Below are 21118 nucleotides of genomic sequence, written 5' to 3'. Positions count from 1 at the left end.
GCAGCTGTATAACTTTTTGAGGATCTAATGGACAATGCCACATTTATTCAGCTTCCTGAGGGGAAGAGGCGTTGTCGTGCCCTCTTCATGACTGTGTTGGTGTGTTTGGACCATGACAGATCCTTAGTGATGTGGACACCGAGGAACTTGAAGCTCTCGACCCGCTCCACTACAGCTACGTCGATGTGAATTGGGGCGTGCTCGGCCCTCTGTTTCCTGTAGTCCACGATCAGCTCCTTGTTCTTCCTGACGTTGATGGAGAGGTTGTTGCTCCGGCACCACACTGCCAGGTCTCTGACCTCCTCCCTGTAGGCTGACTCATCATCGTCGGTGATCAGGCCTACCACCGTCGTGTCGTCGGCAAACTTAATGATGGTGTTGGAGTCGTGCGCAGCAGTAGAGATTGCGTCATCTGTGGATTTGTTGGGGCGGTATGCGAATTGGAGTGGGTCCAGGGTGTCTGGGATGATAGTGTTGGTGTGAGCCATGACCAGCCTTTCAAAGCATTTCATGGCTCCAGATGTGAGTGTTAGGGGGTGATAGTTATTTAGGCAGGTTACCTTGGCGTTCTTGGGCACAGGGACTATGGTGGTCTGCTTGAAACATGTAGGTGTTACAGACTGGGTCAGGGAGAGGTTGAAAAGGTCAGTGAAGACACTTACCAGCTAGTCAGCGCATGCTCTGAGTACGCATCCTGGTAATCCATCTGTCCCTGCGGTCTTGTGAATGTTAACCTGTTTTAAAGGTCTTACTACGGAGAGCGTGATCACACAGTCGTCCGGAACAGCTGGTGCTCTCAAGCATGGTTCAGTGTTGCTTGTCTCGAAGCGAGCATTGAAGGCATTTGGCTTGTCTGGTAGGCTCGCATCACTGGGCAGGTCTCGGCCGGGTTCTGTGATATACAGTGAGGGAAAAAAGTATTTGATCCCATGCTGATTTTGTACGTTTGCCCACTGACAAAGAAATTATCAGTCTATAATTTTAATGGTAGGTTTATTTGAACAGTGAGAGACAGAATAACAACAAAAAAATCCAGAAAAACACATGTAAAAAATGTTATAAATTGATTTGCATTTTAATGAGGGAAATAAGTATTTGACCCCCTCTGCAAAACATGACTTAGTACTTGGTGGCAAAACCCTTGTTGGCAATCACAGAGGTCAGACGTTTCTTGTAGTTGGCCACCAGGTTTGCACACATCTCAGGAGGGATTTTGTCCCACTCCTCTTTGCAGATCTTCTCCAAGTCATTAAGGTTTTGAGGCTGACGTTTGGCAACTCGAACCTTCAGCTCCCTCCAAAAGATGTTCTATGGGATTAAGGTCTGGAGACTGGCTAGGCCACTCCAGGACCTTAATGTGCTTCTTCTTGAGCCACTCCTTTGTTGCCTTGGCCGTGTGTTTTGGGTCATTGTCATGCTGGAATACCCATCCACGACCCATTTCAATGCCCTGGCTGAGGGAAGGAGGTTCTCACCCACGATTTGACGGTACATGGCCCCGTCCATCGTCCCTTTGATGCGGTGAAGTTGTCCTGTCCCCTTAGCAGAAAAACACCCCCAAAGCATAATGTTTCCACCTCCATGTTTGACGGTGGGGATGGTGTTCTTGGGGTCATAGGCAGCATTCCTCCTCCTCCAAACACGGCGAGTTGAGTTGATGCCAAAGAGCTCCATTTTGGTCTCATCTGACCACAACACTTTCACCCAGTTTTCCTCTGAATCATTCAGATGTTCATTGGCAAACTTCAGACGGGCATGTATATGTGCTTTCTTGAGCAGGGGGACCTTGCGGGCGCTGCAGGATTTCAGTCCTTCACGGCGTAGTGTGTTACCAATTGTTTTCTTGGTGACTATGGTCCCAGCTGCCTTGAGATCATTGACAAGATCCTCCTGTGTAGTTCTGGGCTGATTCCTCACCGTTCTCATGATCATTGCAACTACACGAGGTGAGATCTTGCATGGAGCCCCAGGCCGAGGGAGATTGACAGTTATTTTGTGTTTCTTCCATTTGCGAATAATCGCACCAACTGTTGTCACCTTCTCACCAAGCTGCTTGGCGATGGTCTTGTAGCCCATTCCAGCCTTGTGTAGGTCAACAATCTTGTCCCTGACATCCTTGGAGAGCTCTTTGGTCTTGGCCATGGTGGAGAGTTTGGAATCTGATTGATTGATTGCTTCTGTGAACAGGTGTCTTTTATACAGGTAACTGAGATTAGGAGCACTCCCTTTAAGAGTGTGCTCCTAATATCAGCTCGTTACCTGTATAAAAGACACCTGGGAGCCAGAAATCTTTCTGATTGAGTGGGGGTCAAATACTTATTTCCCTCATTAAAATGCAAATCAATTTATAAAAATTTTTTACATGCGTTTTTCTGGATTTTGTTGTTGTTATTCTGTATCTCACTGTTCAAATAAACCTACCATTAAAATTATAGCCTGATCATTTCTTTGTCAGTGGGCAAACGTACAAAATCAGCAGGGGATCAAATACTTTTTTCCCTCACTGTATAAGTCTTGCTTGACCAGTTGAGGCCTTGTGAATATTAACCTGTTGGTTCGTCAGAGGGCATAGCGGGATTTATAAGCGTCCGGGTTAGTGTCCCGCTACTTGAAAGCAACAGCTTGAGCCTTTAGCTCAGTGCGGATGTTGCCTGTAATCCATGGCTTCTGTTTGGGATATGTACGTACGGTCACTGTGGGGATGATTTCATTGATGCACTCATTAATGAAGCCGGGGACTGAGGTGGTAAATTCCTCAATGCCATCGGATGAGTCCCAGAACATATGTGACTAGTTTCAGGAAACGTATGTCGCACGTCACTACTTCAAAATGCGTATTTTGGCAGAAATGCATTCTGGAACATGTGAACTTTCATGTGCCTTAATAACAAACTTGTATGCCATCTGTAAATACGAACAAAATAGTTAAATTACATGCCTAGTTGGTTTAGCCACAGAAAAAGACAGCAACCTTCCCGCTAGCCATGATTGTCTGAGATAATGAGTGGGCTGGACATGCTGAGAAATGAGTTCGGATTGGTCTGCCATGTAGCACGCTTCTATCTATTTGAGCTGGTCAGTATGTGTAGGTAATCCTGTCTAACGCGGCTTTTGAAAAAATATATTGCGTAGTAGAACTGCATAAGTGTTGCTCTCCATTTTCTGGAGGACAGAGTTTTGAAATCAGTGGAATTAGAGTATGATAGCTAAGGAGATGGAGAAAACACCTGTCTCCAGATTACATCTTCAAACTAAGGGCAACCATGGCATCCGTGACAGAGAGGGAGAAGCATCCATCCATGTATACGGGTAAGATAGTCTAGCTAGCTACATTTTCAGATATTACACGTTTCTAATTTTGTCAGAAAGTCATTTTCATTTTAAGTTAAAGTGTACTGTTAGCTAGCTAGCTAAAGTTAGCAGGCTGGCTCGCTAGCTAACGTTATCTGTATGATCTGTGTAGTTATATTATTTGTATCTCAGAGCCATTTGCTTTGCTAGTTATAGCCTAATATTAGCTAGCTAACATTGAACCTGGTTGGTTTAGCTACCTTCAGATTCATGCAGGGTAGTAACGTCATGAGTTGGGATTATGGTTCATTGTTTAGCTAGCTAGCAACATGTCTTAACAAAAGACTCCACTATGCAAGTACCCATTTCAATAGAATGTTCATGATGTCACTGCGACAGCTGTTGATAGACGTAGCTGGTAAATTCGCTCTGGCTATCTACTCCGATTTCAGAGCACTCTCATCTGAGTGTGCCAGACCGCAGAATAACTGACGAATTTACGAACACTCAACACCCGTTGAATATGGCCGGTGTCAATAAACATTGGCACAGTTGCAGTCACCAACGCTCTGGATAACATAGAAACTGCCTAACCAGCTCTGCTAGGGCGAGTAAAATGGTCAGAGTGAGCTGTTCCCTCATTTGTGTCTGGAAGTAGCTAGGAAGCTAGCCAACGTTAGCCAGTTAGCTTGGGTGCTTGACTGCTGCTGTTAGGACAGAACGCTTGGATCAACCCTTAGAGATGGGTGGGGCTAAAGCTTAAGAGGGTGTGAACGATGCTGAATGGGTGTAGACAAAGAATAGCTCTCCAGTGATTGTAGCAAAACATTCAAAGGCCATTTTCTCAAAAGTGAGGTTACAAGTCAACTTTCAAAGCAGAATTATTTTCCAATTGTTCCTCAACTGTAGTGTATGACATACCATTTTCTAGCTCTGAGTCTCTACTTTTATCCAATGTAAAAAACACAATTTCAAATTTTGCTACATTGGACCGACTCGAGCAGGTTGGTCACATATTCTAGTCTGTGCTAGCAAAACAGTCCTGTAGCTTAGCATCAGCTTTATCGGACCATTTCCGTATTGAGCGTGTCACTGGTACTTCCTGTTAGAGTTTTTGCTTGTAACCAGGAATCAGGAGGATAGAGTTATGGTCAGATTTCCAAAATGGAGGGCTAGGGAGAACTTTATGTGTCTCTGTGTGTGGAGTAAAGGTGATCTAGAGTTTTTTCGCCTCTAGTTGTACAGGTGACATGCTGGTGGAAATGAGGTTAAACGGATTTCAGTTTTCCTGCATTCAGTTCACCGGCCACTAGGAGCGCCGCCTCTGGATGAGCATGTTCTTGTTTACTTATGGCCCTCTACAGCCGGCCCTATACAGCCGGCCCTATACAGCCGGCCCTATACAGCCGGCCCTCTACAGCCGGCCCTCTACAGCCGGCCCTCTACAGCCGGCCCTCTACAGCCGGCCCTATACAGCCGGCCCTATACAGCCGGCCCTCTACAGCCGGCCCTATACAGCCGGCCCTATACAGCCGGCCCTCTACAGCCGGCCCTCTACAGCCGGCCCTCTACAGCCGGCCCTATACAGCCGGCCCTATACAGCCGGCCCTCTACAGCCGGCCCTATACAGCCGGCCCTCTACAGCTGGCCCTATACAGCTGGCCCTCTACAGCCGGCCCAATACAGCCGGCCCTATACAGCTGGCCCTATACAGCCGGCCCAATACAGCCGGCCCTATACAGCTGGCCCTATACAGCTGGCCCTATACAGCTGGCCCTATACAGCTGGCCCTATACAGCCGGCCCAATACAGCCGGCCCTATACAGCTGGCCCTATACAGCTGGCCCTCTACAGCCGGCCCAATACAGCCGGCCCTATACAGCCGGCCCTATACAGCTGGCCCTATACAGCCGGCCCAATACAGCCGGCCCTATACAGCCGGCCCTATACAGCCGGCCCTATACAGCTGGCCCTATACAGCCGGCCCAATACAGCCGGCCCTCTACAGCTGGCCCTCTACAGCTGGCCCTATACAGCCGGCCCAATACAGCCGGCCCTCTACAGCCGGCCCTCTACAGCCGGCCCTATACAGCCGGCCCTCTACAGCTGGCCCTATACAGCTGGCCCTATACAGCTGGCCCTCTACAGCCGGCCCAATACAGCCGGCCCTATACAGCCGGCCCTATACAGCTGGCCCTATACAGCTGGCCCTCTACAGCTGGCCCTATACAGCTCTTTGAGTGCGGTCTTAGTGCCAGTATTTGTGTGTTTCTTTTCCTTGCATACAGAATGTTACAAAACTGTTGATTCTGTTCTTTGTCTTTGTTGCATTGCTCTGATATTTTGTTGTATTATTATTTCAAGTGGCAGCCCGGTACAGGAAAGTATGAAATATGAAATGCAAATATTATAACTGAATGTATGAATATATCTGAATGAATATGACTGAGTGTTATACCTGTACCTATAACCCCCTTCTGAAAAATGACAAACTAAATTAAAAGTTGGTCACACAAAAAAAGGCACAAATCTACAAATCAATCAGCAATATAAATGTAGTTCTGTTTTGTGAGTGGGCAGAGACTGGTACCATTAAAGAGCTGTACATTTATTTCTAGCCCACAGACTGAACAGCTGTAGAACCTCAGTCAGTCGACTCATCTCCCTCCCTCTCCGATCTCCCATCTCCCTCCCTCTCCGATCTCCCATCTCCCTCTCTCTCTCCCCCATCTCCCTCTCTCCCCCATCTCCCTCTCTCTCCCCCATCTCCCTCTCTCTCTCCCCATCTCCCTCTCTCTCTCCCCATTTCCCTCTCTCTCTCCCCCATTTCCCTCTCTCTCCCCCATCTCCCTCTCTCTCTCTCTCCCCATCTCCCTCTCTCTCTCTCCTCCATCTCCCCCTCTCTCTCTCTCCCATCTCCCTCTCTCTCCCATCTCCCCCTCTCTCTCTCTCCCATCTCCTTCTCTCTCTCCCATCTCCCTCTCTCTCTCTCCCATCTCCCTCTCTCTCTCTCCCATTTCCCTCTCTCTCTCCCCCATCTCCCTCTCTCTCTCCCCATCTCCCTCTCTCTCTCTCCCATCTCTCTCCCCATCTCCCTCTCTCTCTCCCCATCTCCCTCTCTCTCTCCCCATCTCCCCTCTCTCTCTCTCCCATCTCCCTCTCTCTCTCTCCCATCTCTCTCCCATCTCCCTCTCTCTCCTCCCCATCTCCCCTCTCTCTCTCCCCATCTCCTCTCTCTCTCTCCCATCTCCCTCTCTCTCTCCCCATCTCCCTCTCTCTCTCCCCATCTCCCTCTCTCTCTCCCCATCTCCCCCTCTCTCTCTCTCCCATCTCCCTCTCTCTCTCCCCCATCTCCCTCTCTCTCTCCCCATCTCCCTCTCTCTCTCCCCATCCCCCCATCTCCCTCTCTCTCTCTCCCATCTCTCTCTCCCCTCTCCCTCTCTCTCTCCCCATCTCCCCTCTCTCTCTCTCCCATCTCCCTCTCTCTCTCTCCCATCCCCCTCTCTCTCTCCCCATCTCCCTCTCTCTCTCCCCATCTCCCTCTCTCTCTCCCATCTCCCTCTCTCTCTCTCCCATCTCTCTCTCCCATCTCCCTCTCTCTCTCTCCCATCTCCCTCTCTCTCCTCTCCAGATGTTTGTAGCTCTGATCTTCTGGTACCAGTTCTACTGTGGTTTCTCTGGGTCAGCCATGATAGACCAGTGGTATCTGGTCTTCTTCAACCTGATGTTCTCTGCCTTCCCTCAACTCATCACCGGGACCCTGGACAAAGATGTGTCCTCAGAGACCCTCCAGGAACTGCCTCAGCTCTACATGAATGGACAGAACTCAGAGGTCTTTATAACTAGTGATTATATCAACTATTGGATATGTTGTTAATAACTAGTGATAGATTATATCAACTATTGGATATGTTGTTAATAACGAGTGATAGATTATATCAACTATTGGATATGTTGTTAATAACGAGTGATAGATTATATCAACTATTGGATATGTTGTTAATAACGAGTGATAGATTATATCAACTATTGGATATGTTGTTAATAACGAGTGATAGATTATATCAACTATTGGATATGTTGTTAATAACGAGTGATAGATTATATCAACTATTGGATATGTTGTTAATAACGAAGTGATAGATTATATCAACTATTGGATATGTTGTTAATAACAGTGATAGATTATATCAACTATTGGATATGTTGTTAATAACGAGTGATAGATTATATCAACTATTGGATATGTTGTTAATAACTAGTGATAGATTATATCAACTATTGGATATGTTGTTAATAACTAGTGATAGATTATATCAACTATTGGATATGTTGTTAATAACGAGTGATAGATTATATCAACTATTGGATATGTTGTTAATAACTAGTGATAGATTATATCAACTATTGGATATGTTGTTAATAACGAGTGATAGATTATATCAACTATTGGATATGTTGTTAATAACTAGTGATAGATTATATCAACTATTGGATATGTTGTTAATAACTAGTGATAGATTATATCAACTATTGGATATGTTGTTAATAACTAGTGATAGATTATATCAACTATTGGATATGTTGTTAATAACGAGTGATAGATTATATCAACTATTGGATATGTTGTTAATAACGAGTGATAGATTATATCAACTATTGGATATGTTGTTAATAACTAGTGATAGATTATATCAACTATTGGATATGTTGTTAATAACTAGTGATAGATTATATCAACTATTGGATATGTTGTTAATAACTAGTGATAGATTATATCAACTATTGGATATGTTGTTAATAACGAGTGATAGATTATATCAACTATTGGATATGTTGTTAATAACGAGTGATAGATTATATCAACTATTGGATATGTTGTTAATAACTAGTGATAGATTATATCAACTATTGGATATGTTGTTAATAACTAGTGATAGATTATATCAACTATTGGATATGTTGTTAATAACGAGTGATAGATTATATCAACTATTGGATATGTTGTTAATAACGAGTGATAGATTATATCAACTATTGGATATGTTGTTAATAACGAGTGATAGATTATATCAACTATTGGATATGTTGTTAATAACTAGTGATAGATTATATCAACTATTGGATATGTTGTTAATAACGAGTGATAGATTATATCAACTATTGGATATGTTGTTAATAACGAGTGATAGATTATATCAACTATTGGATATGTTGTTAATAACGAGTGATAGATTATATCAACTATTGGATATGTTGTTAATAACTAGTGATAGATTATATCAACTATTGGATATGTTGTTAATAACGAGTGATAGATTATATCAACTATTGGATATGTTGTTAATAACGAGTGATAGATTATATCAACTATTGGATATGTTGTTAATAACGAGTGATAGATTATATCAACTATTGGATATGTTGTTAATAACGAGTGATAGATTATATCAACTATTGGATATGTTGTTAATAACGAGTGATAGATTATATCAACTATTGGATATGTTGTTAATAACGAGTGATAGATTATATCAACTATTGGATATGTTGTTAATAACGAGTGATAGATTATATCAACTATTGGATATGTTGTTAATAACGAGTGATAGATTATATCAACTATTGGATATGTTGTTAATAACGAGTGATAGATTATATCAACTATTGGATATGTTGTTAATAACGAGTGATAGATTATATCAACTATTGGATATGTTGTTAATAACGAGTGATAGATTATATCAACTATTGGATATGTTGTTAATAACGAGTGATAGATTATATCAACTATTGGATATGTTGTTAATAACGAGTGATAGATTATATCAACTATTGGATATGTTGTTAATAACGAGTGATAGATTATATCAACTATTGGATATGTTGTTAATAACGAGTGATAGATTATATCAACTATTGGATATGTTGTTAATAACGAGTGATAGATTATATCAACTATTGGATATGTTGTTAATAACGAGTGATAGATTATATCAACTATTGGATATGTTGTTAATAACTAGTGATAGATTATATCAACTATTGGATATGTTGTTAATAACGAGTGATAGATTATATCAACTATTGGATATGTTGTTAATAACGAGTGATAGATTATATCAACTATTGGATATGTTGTTAATAACAGTGATAGATTATATCAACTATTGGATATGTTGTTAATAACGAGTGATAGTCATCTATTGATATGTTGTATCAACTATCAATTGTGTTAATAACGAGTGATAGATTATATCAACTATTGGATATGTTGTTAATAACGAGTGATAGATTATATCAACTATTGGATATGTTGTTAATAACGAGTGATAGATTATATCAACTATTGGATATGTTGTTAATAACCGAGTGATAGATTATATCAACTATTGGATATGTTGTTAATAACGAGTGATAGATTATATCAACTATTGGATATGTTGTTAATAACTAGTGATAGATTATATCAACTATTGGATATGTTGTTAATAACGAGTGATAGATTATATCAACTATTGGATATGTTGTTAATAACGAGTGATAGATTATATCAACTATTGGATATGTTGTTAATAACGAGTGATAGATTATATCAACTATTGGATATGTTGTTAATAACTAGTGATAGATTATATCAACTATTGGATATGTTGTTAATAACGAGTGATAGATTATATCAACTATTGGATATGTTGTTAATAACTAGTGATAGATTATATCAACTATTGGATATGTTGTTAATAACTAGTGATAGATTATATCAACTATTGGATATGTTGTTAATAACTAGTGATAGATTATATCAACTATTGGATATGTTGTTAATAACGAGTGATAGATTATATCAACTATTGGATATGTTGTTAATAACGAGTGATAGATTATATCAACTATTGGATATGTTGTTAATAACGAGTGATAGATTATATCAACTATTGGATATGTTGTTAATAACGAGTGATAGATTATATCAACTATTGGATATGTTGTTAATAACGAGTGATAGATTATATCAACTATTGGATATGTTGTTAATAACTAGTGATAGATTATATCAACTATTGGATATGTTGTTAATAACGAGTGATAGATTATATCAACTATTGGATATGTTGTTAATAACTAGTGATAGATTATATCAACTATTGGATATGTTGTTAATAACGAGTGATAGATTATATCAACTATTGGATATGTTGTTAATAACGAGTGATAGATTATATCAACTATTGGATATGTTGTTAATAACTAGTGATAGATTATATCAACTATTGGATATGTTGTTAATAACTAGTGATAGATTATATCAACTATTGGATATGTTGTTAATAACTAGTGATAGATTATATCAACTATTGGATATGTTGTTAATAACTAGTGATAGATTATATCAACTATTGGATATGTTGTTAATAACTAGTGATAGATTATATCAACTATTGGATATGTTGTTAATAACTAGTGATAGATTATATCAACTATTGGATATGTTGTTAATAACTAGTGATAGATTATATCAACTATTGGATATGTTGTTAATAACTAGTGATAGATTATATCAACTATTGGATATGTTGTTAATAACGAGTGATAGATTATATCAACTATTGGATATGTTGTTAATAACTAGTGATAGATTATATCAACTATTGGATATGTTGTTAATAACGAGTGATAGATTATATCAACTATTGGATATGTTGTTAATAACTAGTGATAGATTATATCAACTATTGGATATGTTGTTAATAACTAGTGATAGATTATATCAACTATTGGATATGTTGTTAATAACTAGTGATAGATTATAACTACGTCAGCTCTACATGAACGGACAGAACTCAGAGGTCCGAACCGTCATGTCGATATGTAAAGTAAATAGATAACGTGAATAAATTGTTTATAACTTTAGTGAATAAAACAGATATAATAGATAAAATATATAATTAAGATCTTTTAAGGTATTAACATGGTATTTTATGATATTGTGATTATCTTGTCTGGTATCTATAAAAAAAAAAACATAATAATAATAATAATAAAGATATATACAGTTGAAGGCGGAAGTTTACATACACTTTAGCCAAATACATTTAAACTGAAGTTTTTCACAATTCCTGACATTTAATCCCAGTAAAAATTCCCTGTCTTAGGTCAGTTAGGATCACCACTTTATTTTAAGAATGTGAAATGTCAGAATAATAGTAGAGAGAATGATTTATTTCAGCTTTTATTTATTTCATCACATTCCCAGTGGGTCAAAAGTTTACATACACTCAATTAGTATTTGGTAGCATTGCCTTTAAATTGTTTAACTTGGGTCAAACATTTCGGGTAGCCTTCCACAAGATTCCCACAATAAATTGGGTGAATTTAGGCCCATTCCTCCTGACAGAGCTGGTGTAACTGAGTCAGGTTTGTAGGCCTCCTTGCTCGCACACACTTTTTCAGTTCTGCCCACAAATGTTCTATAGGATTGAGGGCAGGGCTTTGTGATGGCCACTCCAATACCTTGACTTTGTTGTCCTTAAGCCATTTTGCCACAACTTTGGAAGCATGCTTGGGGTCATTGTCCATTTGGAAGACCCATTTGCGACCAAGCTTTCACTTCCTGACTGATGTCTTGAGAAGTTGCTTCAATATATCCACATACTTTTCCTTCCTCATGATGCCATCTATTTTGTGAAGTGCACCAGTCCCTCCTGCAGCAAAGCACCCCCACAGCATGATACTGCCACCCCCGTGCTTCACTGTTGGGATGGTGTTCTTCGGCTTGCAAGTACCCCCTTTTTCCTCCAAACATAACGATGGTCATTATGGCCAAACAGTTATATTTTTGTTTCATCAGACCAGAGGACATTTCTCAAAAAAGTACGATCTTTGTCCCCATGTGCAGTTGCAAACCGTAGTCTGGCTTTTTTATGGCGGTTTTGGAGCAGTGGCTTCTTCCTTGCTGAGCGGCCTTTCAGGTTATGTCAATATAGGACTCGTTTTACTGTGGATATAGATTATTTTGTACCTGTTTCCTCCAGCGTCTTCACAAGGTCCTTTGCTGCTGTTCTGGGATTGATTTGCACTTTTCGCACCATTCAACGCAGCCTTATAATGCTGTGAAGGTATCCAGGAACTCAGATGAATTGGGTGGATTCCATCCTTTATAATATGAGCTTTGTTTCCAGAAGGTATCAAAATTGTCAATAAATGTTACACCCACAGAGCTGCAGTAGTCTCGTAGCCAGTTATGTAGGACTAAAAGTCTGCTGAAAAGTTCAACGCCACGATTTAGGGAGGGCAGAGGGCCAGATATTATGGGGCGTTTGTTGGTGTCAAGTAGAGACCCAATCAGTTCTTTAAAATCCATCTTCAGCTGTTCTGAGCTGCCCTTCATAATGTCATCTGACCCCACATGAACCATGACAGTATCAGCCCCCAGTGACTCACAGCCTCGGGAAGCAACCTGCTGATATCCTGAACTTTTGCCCCAGGAAAACACATAGTCTTTGCCCCAGGTACAGATATATGCCTCACCGTCGAACTCCCTATCACAATCGCCGGAATGATCCGACGGGTCTCGGAGAAACATGTTATATTGGTCACGAATCGTAACTTTTATACAGCTCTATTAGACAGACGTCTTATGACATCATACCCAGCTGATTCTGTTTTAGAACCCTCCGTCTCGGTGGCTGATGCTTTGAGGTTGTAGTGAAATGCTCAGGTGTTTTGTGTTTCAGGAGTACAAGCCGTATATGTTCTGGATGAACATGATAGATGCCTTCTACCAAAGCCTGGTCTGCTTCTTCATACCATACTGTGTGAGTTAGGATTGGATTATTTTGTAGCACTTTTGATGGATTAACTTTAAAATACATGCAAATATATGTAATAACCCTGTCATGACATCTTATAACCTATCTCACACACTCACTCTCACTCACTCTCTCTCACACACACACACACACACACACACACCACCGCTCATCCCTCTGTGTGTGTGTCCATCTCCTCCAGGCCTATGCTGACTCTGAAGTGGACTTGTTGACCTGGGGAACCCCCATCACCACACTGTCTCTGTTTACCATACTGATTCACCTGGGCATGGAGACCAAGACCTGGGTAACAACACACTACGGATTTACTGACTGGCTGATCCTACTTACTTTCAAATCTTTTCAAAGCTTCAATTACAAAATATTGGGGCTACTTTGTAAATCAATTGATTGGAAATCTAATGAAGCGTTTTGGACATGGAGTTTTTTTAGGCTGAATAAAAGCCTTTTGAATTTCCAGTGAATCAAGTCGTTAGGATGTTAATGAATAGATAGACCTCCTTTCTAGCAATGAGACCAGCTCTTTGGCTCTGTGACTAGCTGGGTCTAGGAGGTGGCTGACAACAAGCAGATAGATATTTCTGAGGTGTTGTTGATTAGATTGGATCAGAAGACTGCAGCATCAGTTACTCCCACTGTCCAGCTAGTGCCTTCTGCAAACTGTCTACACACACACACACACACACACACACTCACACTCACACTCACACACACACACACACACACACACACACACACACACACACACACACACACACACACACACACACACACACACACACACGCACATCACACAGGCATGGCGGCCAAAATAACCTTTTCGTTTTTTGCTGTATCCATGTGTCCATCTCCTGCCTTCTAAGGCGCTTCCCAAATGGCACCCTATTCCCTATGTAGTGCACTACTTTAGACCAGAGAATGGCACCCTATTCCCTATATAGTGCACTACTTTAGACCAGAGAATGGCACCCTATTCCCTATATAGTGCACTACTTTAGACCAGAGAATGGCACCCTATTCCCTATATAGTGCACTACTTTAGACCAGAGAATGGCACCCTATTCCCTATATAGTGCACTACTTTAGACCAGAGAATGGCACCCTATTCCCTATGTAGTGCACTTCTTTTGAACAGGGTCCTGAGCGAAATGACCTCGGCCTTGGTCAAAGTAGTGCACTATATAGGGAATAGGGCCATTCTAGCCATAGGATTGCCATCTCTGTCTAAATCACTATAGCATCTCTGGTATAGTGCATATATAGGAATAGGCCTCTAAGTATATAGGGAATAGGGTGCCATTCTCTGGTCTAAAGTAGTGCACTATATAGGGAATAGGTCTAAGTAGTGCACTATATAGGGAATAGGGTGCCATTCTCTGGTCTAAAGTAGTGCACTATATAGGGAATAGGGTGCCATTTGGGACAAAGGCTCAGATGCTCTCAGTTAAGAGCAGTGACCTTGAATGGGATTAGCGCTTTTTCCATTACGCTGGTAGCTGTAAATTTCATCCCAACACATTTTGTAACATGAAAAATGTAGTAGTTAGGTGCCAATGTTTTAGATTCATAAAGGGGAAAGAGGAGTTTTAGATTCAGAAAGGGGAAAGAGGAGCAACTCTTGCTCTTTAAGTTTTAAAAACTCCTTTATTAAGAGGAGTAAAATATGGCTGATGTTTCGGCCATCTTGACCATCAGATTAAACATTCCTTTCATAAAAGGCCAATAATATGGTCGATGGTGAGTCTGGATGCATCCCAAATGGCAGCTTATTGGTTGTGGGCCCTAGTCAAATATAGTGCCCTACATATGGAATATAGTGCCCTACATATGGAATATAGTGCCCTACATATGGAATATAGTGCCCTACATATGGAATATAGTGCCCTACATATGGAATAGAGTGCCCTACATATGGAATAGAGTGCCCTACATATGGAATATAGTGCCCTACATATGGAATATAGTGCCCTACATATGGAATATAGTGCCCTACATATGGAATATAGTGCCCTACATATGGAATATAGTGCCCTACATATGGAATATAGTGCCCTACATATGGAATATAGTGCCCTACATATGGAATAGAGTGCCCTACATATGGAATAGAGTGCCCTACATATGGAATATGGTGCCCTACATATGGAATATAGTGCCCTACATATGGATGAGTGCCTACATATGGAATATAGTTGCCCTACATATGGAATATAGTGCCCTACATATGGAATATAGTGCCCTACATTGGAATATGAGTGCCCTACATATGGAATATAGTGCCCTACATATGGATATAGTCCCTCTATGATTAGTGCCCTACATATGGAATAGAGTGCCTACATATGGTTAGTGCCCTACATATGGAATATATTCCCCTACATATGGAATATAGTTCCCCCTACATATGATTTAGTGCCCTACATATGATAGATTGCCCTACATATGGAATATAGTGCCCTACATATGGAATATAGTGCCCTACATATGAATAGAGTGCCCTACATATGTTAGTACCCTACATTGGAATATTTGCCCTACTATGGAATTAGTGCCCTACATATGGAATATTGCCCTACATATGGAATTAGTACCCTACATATGGAATTAGTGCCCTACATATGGAATATAGTGCCTACTATGAATAGATTGCCCTACATATGGAATAGAGTGCCCTACATATGGAATATAGTGCCCTACATATGGAATTAGTGCCCTACATATGGAATAGAGTGCCCTACATATGGAATAGAGTGCCCCTACATTGGAATAAGTGCCCTACATATGGAATAGAGTGCCCTACATATGGAATATAGTGCCCTACATATGGAATAGAGTGCCCTACATATGGAATATAGTGCCCTACATATGGAATAGAGTGCTCTACATATGGAATATAGTGCCCTACATATGGAATAGAGTGCTCTACATATGGAATATAGTGCCCTACATATGGAATATAGTGCCATTTAGGACAGATCCTAGATAGTGAGTCAGTCAGTGGTTTGGCGTCCTCTGTACTCATCTGGCTTTGAGTCTCTAATCCCGTTCCCCTCTCTCTCCTCTCCCCTCCTCTCCCCTCTTCTCCCCCCTCCTCTTCCTCCTCTCCCCTCTCTCCCCCTCTCTCCCCATCCCCTCTCCCCTCCTCTTCCTCCTCTCCCCTCTCTCCCCATCCCCTCTCCCCTCTCTCCCCATCCCCTCTCCCTCCTCTTCCTCCTCTCCCCTCTCCCCTCCTCTTCCTCCTCTCCCCTCTCTCCCTCTCCCTCCCTCCCCTCTCTCCCCTCCTCTCCACCATCCCCTCCTCTCCACCATCCCCTTTCTCCTCTGCCTCCTCTCCCTCTCCCATCCTCTCCCATCCCCTCTCCCCATCCCTCTCCCTCCTCTCCCCTCCTCTTCCTCCTCTCCTCTCCCCTCTCCCCTCCTCTCCCCATCCCCTCTTCCTCCTCTCCCCTCTTCCTCCTCTCTCCTCTCCCCCATCCCCCTCCCCTCTCCCCTCCTCTCCCCTCTCCCCTCCTCTCCCCTCATCCCCAATCCCTCCTCTCTCCCCTCTCCCCCTCTCCCCTCTCCCCTCTTCCTCCTCTCCCTCTCTCCCTCCTCTCCTCTTCCCTCCTCTCCCTCTTCCTCCTCTCCCCTCCTCTCCCTCTCTCTCCTCTCCCCTCTCCCCTCTCCTCCTCTCCCCTCCTCTCCCTCTCTCTCCCTCCTCTCCCCTCTTCCTCTCTCCCTCCTCTCCCCTCTTCCTCCTCTCCCTCTCTCTCCCCTCTTCTCCTCCTCTCCCCTCTCTCTCCCCTCTCTTCCTCCTCTCCCCTCCTCTCCTCTCTCCCTCTCCCTCTTCCTCCTCTCCCCTCCTCTCCTCCTCTCCCCTCCTCTCCCTCTCTCCTCCTCTCTCCCTCTCCCTCTCCCTCTCTCCTCTTCCTCCTCTCCCTCCTCTCCCTCCTCCTCCTCTCTCTTCCCTCCTCTCCCTCCCCCTCCTCTCCTCTCTCTCCTCTCCCCTCTCCTCCCTCCTCTCCCTCTCCTCCTCTCCCTCCTCTCCCCTCTTCCTCCTCTCCCCTCCTCTCCCCTCTTTCCTCCTCTCCCCTCCTCTCCCTCTCTCTCCTCTCCCCTCTTCCTCCTCTCCCCTCCTCTCCCCTCTTCCTCCTCTCCCCTCCTCTCCCCTCTTTCCTCCTCTCCCTCTCTCTCCTCTCCCTCTCTCTCTCTCCTCTCCCTCCTCTCCCTCCTCTCCTCCTCTCCCTCCTCTCCCCTCTCCTCCTCTCCCCTCTTTCCTCCTCTCCCTCCTCTCCCTCTTTCCTCTCTCTCCTCCTCTCCCTCTCTCTCCTCTCCCCTCTTCCTCCTCTCCCTCTTCCTCCTCTCTCCTCTTTCCTCCTCTCCCCCTCCTCTCTCTCCCTCTCCCTCCTCTCCCTCCTCCTCTCCCTCCTCTCTCTTCTTCCTCTCCTCCCTCCTCTCCCTCTTTCCTCCTCTCCTCTCCTCTCCCTCCTCTCCTCTCCCCTCTCCTCTCTCTCCTCTCCTCTCCTCTCCTCTCCTCTCTCTCCTCCTCTTCCTCCTCTCCCTCTCCTCTCCTCTCCTCTCCTCTCCTCTCCTCTCCTCTCCTCTCTCTCCTCTCTCCTCTCCTCTCCTCTCCCCTCCTCTCCCTCTTTCCTCTCCCCTGTTTTTCCCTCCAGACCTGGATGAACTGGCTGTCCATCTCCTTCAGTGTGGGTCTGTTCTTTACTGTGGCTCTGTGTTACAATGCCTCCTGTCCCACATGCTACTCCCCTTCCAACCCTTACTGGACCATGCAGAGACTTCTGGGGGAACCGCTCTTCTACCTGCTCTGTGTGGTCACGCCTGTAGCCGCCCTGCTGCCCAGGTTAGTAAGGGGGAGGTGTGAGTGTGTGTGTGTGTGTGTGTGTGTGTGTGTATGAGAGAGAACATGTGGGGTGTGCACAACCAATCATTCCTCCAGGTTTATGTTGTTGTTTAAGAGTCATCTGTTATCAATAACAGCCTTTTCATGTTTATTCCAAGGAACTGGTTATTCCATCCCAGATATGTGCTGTTCTGTCCGTCTGGTCTGTCTAAGTGTGTCCTGATGTCTCGGGCTACGTCCCAAATGGCACCCTATTCCCTATATAGTGCACTACTTTAGACCAGAGAATGGCACCCTATTCCCTATATAGTGCACTACTTTAGACCAGAGAATGGCACCCTATTCCCTATATAGTGCACTACTTTAGACCAGAGAATGGCACCCTATTCCCTATATAGTGCACTACTTTAGACCAGAGAATGGCACCCTATTCCCTATATAGTGCACTACTTTAGACCAGGGTCCTATGACACCCTATTCCCTATATAGTGCACTACTTTAGACCAGAGAATGGCACCCTATTCCCTATATAGTGCACTACTTTAGACCAGAGAATGGCACCCTATTCCTATATAGTGCACTACTTTAGACTCAGAGAATGGCACCCTATTCCCTATATAGTGCACTACTTTAGATCAGAGAATGGCACCCTATTCCCTATAGAGCACTACTTTAGACCAGAGAATGGCACCCTATTCCCTATATAGTGCACTACTTTAGACCACAGAATGGCACCCTATTCCCTATATAGTGCACTACTTTAGACCAGAGAATGGCACCCTATTCCCTATATAGAGCACTACTTTAGACTAGAGAATGGCACCCTATTCCCTATATAGTGCACTACTTTAGACCACAGAATGGCACCCTATTCCCTATATAGTGCACTACTTTAGACCAGAGAATGGCACCCTATTCCCTGTATAGTGCACTACTTTTGACCAGGGCGCCAGGGCCCATATAGGGAATAAAAGTAGTGCACTTTATACAGGTGGCTGAATCTCAAACCTAACCTTTGGCCCCTAAGCACTTTATCAAGTGGCCACTTGCTGATGTGTTCGATAGTGATCACTCGAGTTTGGCCAAAATGAGCATTGAAACGATGCGCACTCGAGGTTCAAAAATTCTAAATCCATTTGTGAGCATTCTTCTGGGACCTGTCTAGTACTAGCATGACTCAATATGAAACATGGGCAGGACAGAAAACAAAATGACTCTCCACTAAGACCTCTGCAAAAACTTCCAAATCAATTACAGATTTCTTGATTTATGTTGACTTATTCTGACTATTTTTGATAGCTAAGTAGTTTTGACTGTTGTTGCTAGGTGACATGCTGAGTTTCTGCCAAGGATGCAGAGTCTACAAAGGATGCCCACTCAATAGAGAGGCTTGCGAAGGGCTCGGTGGAGCCCTCGATAACTCGACAACTAGTTTTTAAGATTGACTCGTGAACGGGCATATGGAGTGATGGAGTGTTCAGTTTGAGATTCAGCCAATTGTGCTATCTGGTCAAAAGTAGGCATCCATAGGGCTTTATTCAAAAGTAGTGCACTACATAGAGAGTATGGTTTAATTTAGGGCTCACCCTGACTCATTTCTCCTCTCCTCTCGCTCTCCATTCAGATACTTCTGCAGGGCGTGTCAGAGCTCTCTGTTCCCCAGTCCAGTCCAGGTCGGCAGGCAGCTGGACAAACTGCCCAGTGACACCCGCAGAAACATCCTCAGTCGGGTCCAGGCCGGGTCACTTCTGAGTCTCAGACCGCCCTTCCTGTCTTCACTGTCCTTCACTGGACCCTTCCCTAAAGACTACAGTCACAGGGCCACCTCCACCCAGAACCAGCACAGCTTCACCAGGGGCCCGACCAAGAGCCCTGAGGGCCGTCTGGACCTGTCCTTACAGAGGGATGAGACTGGGAAGGCTCAGGGGAAGGGCTGGGGCTCTGGCAGTCCTGGAGACACTAAGAGGAGCCTTGAAGAAGATGATCAGTACACACTGGCCTCCACAGAGATGGATACTCTGCCTTATACCAAAGTCAAAGAAGCTCCTCAGCCTGAGGCAGGGGCTGGGGCCGGTGCAGGGGCTGGGGCCGGTGCAGGGGCTGGGAGTACGGCTGGGGCCGGTGCAGGGGCTGGGAGTACGGCTGGGGCCGGTGCAGGGGCTGGGAGTACGGCTGGGGCCGGTGCAGGGGCTGGGAGTACGGCTGGGGCCGGAGCAGGGGCTGGGAGTACGGCTGGGGCCGGTGCAGGGGCTGGGAGTACGGCTGGGGCCGGGTGCAGGGGCTGGGAGTCGGCTGGGGCCGGTGCAGGGGCTGGGAGTACGGCTGGGGGCCGGTGCAGGGGCTGGAGTGCGGCTGGGGCCGGTGCAGGGGCTGGGAGTACGGCTGGGGCTGGAGCAGGGGCTGGGAGTACGGCTGGGGCCTGGTACGGCAGGGGCTGGGAGTACGGCTGGGGCTGGAGCAGGGGCTGGGAGTACGGCTGGGGCTGGGCCTGATGAACTCCAGGCCCCTCTCACCCAGGAAAATGACTGTCAGGACATTACTCTTCTTGATCCCTCGGACCTGAGTTTGTCCAGCTTGATCACCTCCACACCCCTTCTGACCACACCCCTGTTAGCCACACCTCTCTTGGCCACGCCTTCATTGGCCACACCCCAGTCAGAGACCATCCACCTGACTCTGCCCCCTGCTGGTGGTTCCCAGTCTGCGGCCTACAGACGGAACTATGAGAACTATGACACTACGCCACACAGACCACCTGACCACAGGCTCCTCCCCCCTACAGACAGACCAGACCACGCCCACAACCAGGCCACGCCCACATGTCCCAAAGAACACTGATGTATTATAGTCTTTAATATCTGTTATAGTATTTCACTCAGATTTGCATGATAGCTCTATTGAATTGTATTCTATTTTTCAAGAGGATTATTTTATAAAAGTTATTATCATCATTATCATGTACATTAGATGTTTTAAGTTAAAGGTCCAATGCAGCCGCTTTTATCTCAATATCAAATCATTTCTGGGTAACAGTTAACTACCTTACTGTGATTGGTTTCAATTAAAAGGGTCAAAAGGAAACAAAAATAGCTTCTTTGAAAATAGCAATTTCTCAAGCAAGAATTTTGCTAGGACTGTCTGGGAGTGGTCTGAG

At 44.0% G+C, this 21118-nt stretch overlaps 1 protein-coding gene across 1 annotated transcript in view; it reads left to right on the top strand.

Annotated features, from left to right (window-relative positions):
• Nucleotides 1-20802, top strand: part of atp10a (ATPase phospholipid transporting 10A) — a 129274-nt gene extending 108472 nt beyond the window's left edge. The window contains exons 17-22 of the mRNA XM_045212597.1: nt 6923-7123; nt 13029-13109; nt 13306-13410; nt 17777-17964; nt 19589-20434; nt 20538-20802. Coding sequence (XP_045068532.1) covers nt 6923-7123; nt 13029-13109; nt 13306-13410; nt 17777-17964; nt 19589-20434; nt 20538-20802 — 1686 coding nt within the window. The remainder of the gene's footprint in view (nt 1-6922; nt 7124-13028; nt 13110-13305; nt 13411-17776; nt 17965-19588; nt 20435-20537) is intronic.
• The last annotated feature ends 316 nt before the right edge of the window (nt 20803-21118 follow it).

The sequence above is a fragment of the Coregonus clupeaformis genome, unplaced genomic scaffold (genome assembly GCF_020615455.1).
Source record: "Coregonus clupeaformis isolate EN_2021a unplaced genomic scaffold, ASM2061545v1 scaf0028, whole genome shotgun sequence".
Taxonomy (NCBI): Eukaryota; Metazoa; Chordata; class Actinopteri; order Salmoniformes; family Salmonidae; genus Coregonus; species Coregonus clupeaformis.
The sequence above is the reverse complement of the archived record's forward strand: the minus strand, read 5'-3'. Positions and strand labels throughout refer to the sequence as shown.